The 6,000-nt window shown below is 42.9% G+C and overlaps 1 protein-coding gene across 1 annotated transcript in view; it reads left to right on the top strand.

Moving 5' to 3' along the window:
* Positions 1-5,635, top strand: part of LOC138951963 (neuroglobin-like) — a 10,950-nt gene extending 5,315 nt beyond the window's left edge. The window contains exons 3-4 of the mRNA XM_070323532.1: positions 2,327-2,573; positions 3,347-5,635. Of these exons, the coding sequence (XP_070179633.1) occupies positions 2,327-2,573; positions 3,347-3,727 (628 nt within the window). The 3' untranslated portion in view covers positions 3,728-5,635. The remainder of the gene's footprint in view (positions 1-2,326; positions 2,574-3,346) is intronic.
* Positions 5,636-6,000: the final 365 nt, after the last annotated feature.

Here is a 6,000-nt window from a genome sequence, read left to right as displayed (position 1 = left end):
AATTTTCAAAGAATTTATTTTTGCGTGGTTTATCTTACCCCTGAGCCATCGTGAACCCGTGTGATCCAGTTTCCCTTTTTCACAATGTAGTCGTCAGTTAGTAATTTGAATGCCACTCGATGTGAGCTTATCTGCAATAGCACGTTATTATGTACCTCTGACTATGCACGAAACAAACGGCTGTGGTTCACAAGAAATCTAGCGATGGCTTTTGACTGTTCAGAGGAACTGGCGATAGGCATAAACCGTCGTCTGCTACGAGAACCACAACCTTGCGTGACCCTGCTTCCGGGCTTTTCCTTTTTCAAACTTTCAAAACTTCGAATTGTACTGATCTTGTCTTGATGAAAAAATAATTCTTTTATGATTAAGAATGTTTGTGTAACAAGCTGTCAATTTATTATTTAGATTTTAGCAGTTAGGTTTAGCTCCAAAACGCACCACGGTCCGATTGTCTGAGAGACAATCCGCAAAATTAATTCTTTAAAAATTGCTCGCTCTTTACGTAGGGCACCTAGGATGTTCCCGTTCGGTGAGTGTTTAAATGAAAGGGTGTTTGTACTGTGTGTAAAAGCCTGACAGTATCTGTGATGGTTTACGGGAGGCTTACTGTGCCTTTAAAGTTGGGGGTTGTAATTATGTGACCACACACCAGGAATACCTTAAAATAAACGTTTGAGCAATGAGTTACTCAAAATTGAAATTGAGTGGGAATCCCAGACTGTAATTCTCATTGTCATGCCTGTTTACGCAAGTCATAATTTTCGTCCTACCTTTCGCCCCTGAGTATTTCATGCGCAATTCCTAGATATACAGATTTGAAATTGAGCCGAGAGCTACAGAGTTCGTTTTGGGTGTTGAATGTATGTAGATGACAACACACCGGAGGAAGGTCTTAGAATTAGTGTTTGAGCGTTCAATTTTTCAAATCTGAATGCTGTGTTTGGTAGTAATTTCAGACCGTGATTGTTCTCAACGGACTGTGTTCGTTTACACTATGCGAAGCGTTCTAGCCCTGTATAGCATGGAGTATGCATGCGTTTGCTAGACTAGCTTTGACTTTCTCAATCCAACGGTTTTAATCTGCTTTGACGAATGGGTATCTATGAGGTCTAAATAAAATATACCGACGAACGGAATCCGGCTCCTGACACAGGACAACTGGGGCAAAGCAAACCGCTCGCTGATTAAAATTATTTAATTATCTGGGCTTCGGAGCAGTTTGGAGCAAATCATTGCAGGTGTTTCTACATTACAGTACGGCAAATGTCCCTTGAACTTTTTAAGGTCCAAATCGTCAGAAAACTTTCCAAAATGGCGCCTTCGGTGTACTATCTTTAAGCCTGAAGGTATCGGCGGAGAAGTTCGATCCCTCCCTATGGGATTCTGCATTTTGTAAGCCACGGCAGTTACTCGGCTTATTATGAGTTGCTCAAATCCAAATGCTTAGGTTGATGCATGGTATTGTTCTGTTTGCCTCCCTGTGTCTCTGTCTCTATCTTTCTCTGTCTGTGTCTATCTGTCTCTGTCTCTGTCTGTCTGTCTGTCTGTCTGTCTGTCTGTCTCTCTATCTCTGTCTCTCTCTCTCTCTGTGCATCCTGAACTCAGGTCAAAATGAGTTCGGCTCATTCTCTCCCTGACCGGACGCTTCAGTCCTACGCGAATCTATCAAAACAAAAATACAGTTATCTCCCATATGGTTTTCGCGAGCACTGATCTAAATTTGAGATCAGTGTTCGCGAGACGAAAATGATTGCAGATTGGCCGACTTCGACAGTGATCTCCGTTCTGTTCTTCACAGTTATGATAAAGACATCGTTCTAAGGTCAAAACAAGTCGAAACTTTGGGACTGCTGCCGGAAGGAGACCGTAATATATGGTTTCATCACTGTCAACTGGTTACAGAAAAAAACTCTGCTCCAGTGAGTGCCGAAACCAAACGGTTGATTATCACGTGACACTTTTGCCATATTTAGAGTTGTTTGCACAGTAAATACAGCCGCGAAAAATAGCTCGCTTGAAACTGTCGTACATACCAATTCCTTTGTAATTTAAAAATTACAAAACACCATGAAAAATCCTTATCGACGATCGCGAATCTGCTTTACCCTATATCAATAATACATTACAAAAAGCTCTAAATATGTAAAAACTGAAATCGGTTTCCTTGCCAGACAAGGAAACTCAAGGCATCCTGTCAGGGAGAGAATGAGCCGAACTCATTTTGACCTGAGTTCAGGATGTCTCTCTGTGGTGTTCCTTTGTACTGTTACAATTTTGGTGCTTTTCGTCGTCATTGTTCCATTCAAGTCGATCTCTGCTGCAGGCTCTTCGTACTTTCACCAGAGAGCATGGAAGTGTTTAAGTTCATTGAAAAACCAAATGAACCAGCGGCTTTGGAGCAGGCCAATAAGCTGCTGAAGAACGTGGTGATGAAGACCCACATTACCTTTGCGGTCGGCTACCTTGACGACGCCATTGCGCTCATGGACAACATGAGTGCCTTCACGGACCTCACTGTCAAACTTGGCGCCAAACATTATGATAATGGTGCCACCGTCGACTTCCTCAAGGTATGATAATAGACAAAGGGAAGTAAGCGCTTTACATGCATACGACATGTGTAATAGAGTAAGTGAGCGTTATGCGGAAGCAGCCTCCCCCCGGTAGGCTACCTGAGAGAATAACAAGCATTGAAATGAACAAGCCTTAGCTCTTTTCATGTGTACACCCAAGCCTTGACAGGAACAAGTACGCACGGAAAAGATCCTGTAATCCATGTCAGAGTTCAGTGGTTCAAAAAAACACCATTATACCCAGCATGCATCCCCTGAAAACGGACTATGGTTGCCTAAAATGGTGGGGGGAAAACGATCATTCAAGTAAAACCTCATTCGTTCAAAACACGAATGTACTTGGGAGTTGCAGCCCATGCATGATGAAAAAGAAGAACGTAATTACTATACACGACCTAAAGTGGCGGTCTAATCAATTGTTGTCAAGCAGGTGTTTCAGAACACGCGTTGCAAGTGACTTGCATGTTGGACTCAGGTCAGTTACGTAAAACCAACGACAGCGGGGCTGGTTTATACGAGAACATGTCTAACATGATGGAAACCAAGCGCTGGGTCGGATTGCTTGAAATTGAGATTTGTTTGAAATTTCAACAAAACCAAACCAGTGGGTAGGTCCCTCTCACTTCGGCACTTTCTCGTGCACACCACCCGAGGGCTTCCTTTCAAGAAAACTGACCTGCGTTTCAGTGAAGTCAAGTCACTTGCAACACGACGTGGCAACTCGTTTACAAAGACACTAAGCCCTTGACGTTATGATTTCTGTTCTTCAGGGTCTGTGCGAGGGCTTCATGTTCGCTCTGGAGAAAAAGCTGTGGCCGAATGTGGACGCTGAGTTGTTGAGCGCCTGGGAGGCGTTTTTCATCAACTTGGGACACTGCTGGGCCCTAGGGTTCACTCGCAGGAAGGAAACAGTTGCCAAATTCTCGATTTCCAGTTCCGACCAAGAGCAGCCGAGAAGATTAGTTTTGAAGTGCTCGAATGAATCGAAGAGCGAATATGAGCCGAAGGAAACGTTTAACAACCAAGAGCAACTGAAAACAGACCCGAACAAGCAAGAGGAGTCGATAAGAGACTCGAACTACCAAGACCAGCCCAAAACAGACTTAGACTGCCAAGAGCAGCCAAAAGGAGACTTGAACAGCCAAGAGTAACCGTTGAAAGACTCGAACAAATAAGAGCAGCCCACAACAGACTTAGATTGTGTTACACGACACTTGAGATTGACCAAGTTCTCAAATGTCGTATAGTTGTGTTCTTTTAGAGACGCACAATAATGAAACGCACAAGTGTCGCATTCAACATCAATGATTTGCACTTGGGGAATCTTTTTTGACTGTCTGCGTCACATTCGCCTAATTTGTCAAGTCTCCCGGGCTGGAAGGATAATGCATGTTGTTTCGAAGTGATTTCCAGTTCCGGCGGGTAGCAAGGCATTGATTCTATGGCCGATCACAGTCCTTGTACTGTACATAAACGGATTTCTTTCTGCATTTGTTTCTGCAGATCACAGTTCTTGCGTACGCTGAGTACGCTAAATGATCTTTTTTGCACATCACAGTTCTCGCGTATGATGACCGATCTTTTCTGCAGATCACAGTTCTCGCATATGATGACCGATCTTTTCTGCACATCACTGTTCTGGCGTATGATGACGGATCTTTTCTGCAGATCACAGTTCTCGCATATGATGACGGATCTTTTCTGCACATCACAGTTCTTGCGTATGATGACCGATCTTTTCTGCAGATCACAGTTTTCGCGTATGATGACCGATCTTTTCTGCAGATCACAGTTCTCGCGTATGATGACGGATCTTATCTGAAGATCACAGTTCTCGCGTATGATGACGGATCTTATCTGAAGATCACAGTTCTCGTGTATGATGACGGATCTTATCTGCAGATCACAGTTCTTGCGTATGCTGAAGGATCGTTTCTGCAGATCAGAATTCTCGCGTACACTGACGGATCTTTTCTGCAGATCACAGTTCTCGCGTTCGTTGACGGATCTTTTCTGCAGATCACAGTTCTCGCGTTCGTTGACGGATCTTTTCTGCAGATCACAGTTCTCGCGTTCGTTGACGGATCATTTTTGCAGATCACTGTTCTTGCGTATGCTCAAGGATCTTTTCTGCAGATCAGAATTCTCGGGTACACTGACGGATCTTTTCTGCAGATCACAGTTCTCGCGTTCGTTGACGGATTTTTCCTGCAGATCACAGTTCTCGCGTTCGTTGACGGATCATTTTTGCAGATCACTGTTCTCGCGTTCGTTGACGGATCTTTTCTGCAGAACACAGCTCTCGCGTACGCTGAAGGATCTTTTCTGCAGATCATAATTCTCGCCTACGCTGAAGGATTTTTTTCTGCAGATCATAGTTTTCGCGTTCGTTGACGGATCGTTTTTGCAGATCACAGTGCTCGCGTTCGTTGACGGATCTTTTTCGCAGATCACAGTTCTCGCGTTCGTTGACGGGTCTTTTCTGCAGAACACTGTTCTTGCTTACGCAAAAGGATTTTTTCTGCAGACGACAGTTCTCGCGTATGCTGAAGGATCTTTTTTATCTACTGAAACGAAACAGAAACAGACAGACAGACTTTGTTTTGGGCACACTCAAGCTAATTCAACGTCAAGTGAGTTCCTATTTCGGGTAGCCGATCAGACTGTGTGGAGCCACATAGCAGAAACATGTATAAATCCGAAGTGTTTGCAGAGGCTATGTGACTCGACAAAGAAGAACACCTTAGTCAAAGTTGGACTCCAGGTTAAGGCATACTTCTATTTTGGATCAGACACTTCGACCTGTAGCTTGCATTACAGTGGTACATTGTTTTACGATATCCAAGCGGATGTATTATTTAGTCTTTAATATTTAAAGAACTGAAAAGTGTTGGATAATTTATTTAGCTTGCATTACAGTCACAGTGGTACATTGTTTTAAGATATGCAAGCGGATATATTATTTTTAGAGTCTTTACAGGATTAAAAAGTGTTGCCGGATAGTTTATTTCAATTTGTTAATTGTCTAATGGAAATATGATTAAAACAGTAAGAGTTTCTTTACCGTGTTAATTTACTTTTAATAGTACAAAGTTTGTTTTGTAGTCATTGCGTCATGAATCATTCTGTTGTAGACATATACACGCTTGTAAACTGTGCTGTAAATTCAACTTACTCTAGGGGAAGGGCCCCTAATATGGATCACTCTTTGTTTCATGCTGATAACTAGCTTGTTTTCTTGCGAAGTTGTCTGTTTTTGTGCTTGGTAGTTGTTCTCTCTTTAGTTAACCGTTAGGCCTAACTAGAGCGAATTATTAATAGACATTCAGCAAAAATATAGAAACATTCACCAAAGAAGGAGCCTGGGCGCCTACTATGGACCTGTGAAGAGGCCATCACGAATCATTGTAAAAAAACAAAAACC

This window comes from Littorina saxatilis, linkage group LG17, assembly GCF_037325665.1.
Source record: "Littorina saxatilis isolate snail1 linkage group LG17, US_GU_Lsax_2.0, whole genome shotgun sequence".
Taxonomy (NCBI): domain Eukaryota; kingdom Metazoa; phylum Mollusca; class Gastropoda; order Littorinimorpha; family Littorinidae; genus Littorina; species Littorina saxatilis.
Note: the sequence above shows the minus strand (reverse complement) of the source record. Positions and strands in the feature narration are given on the sequence as shown.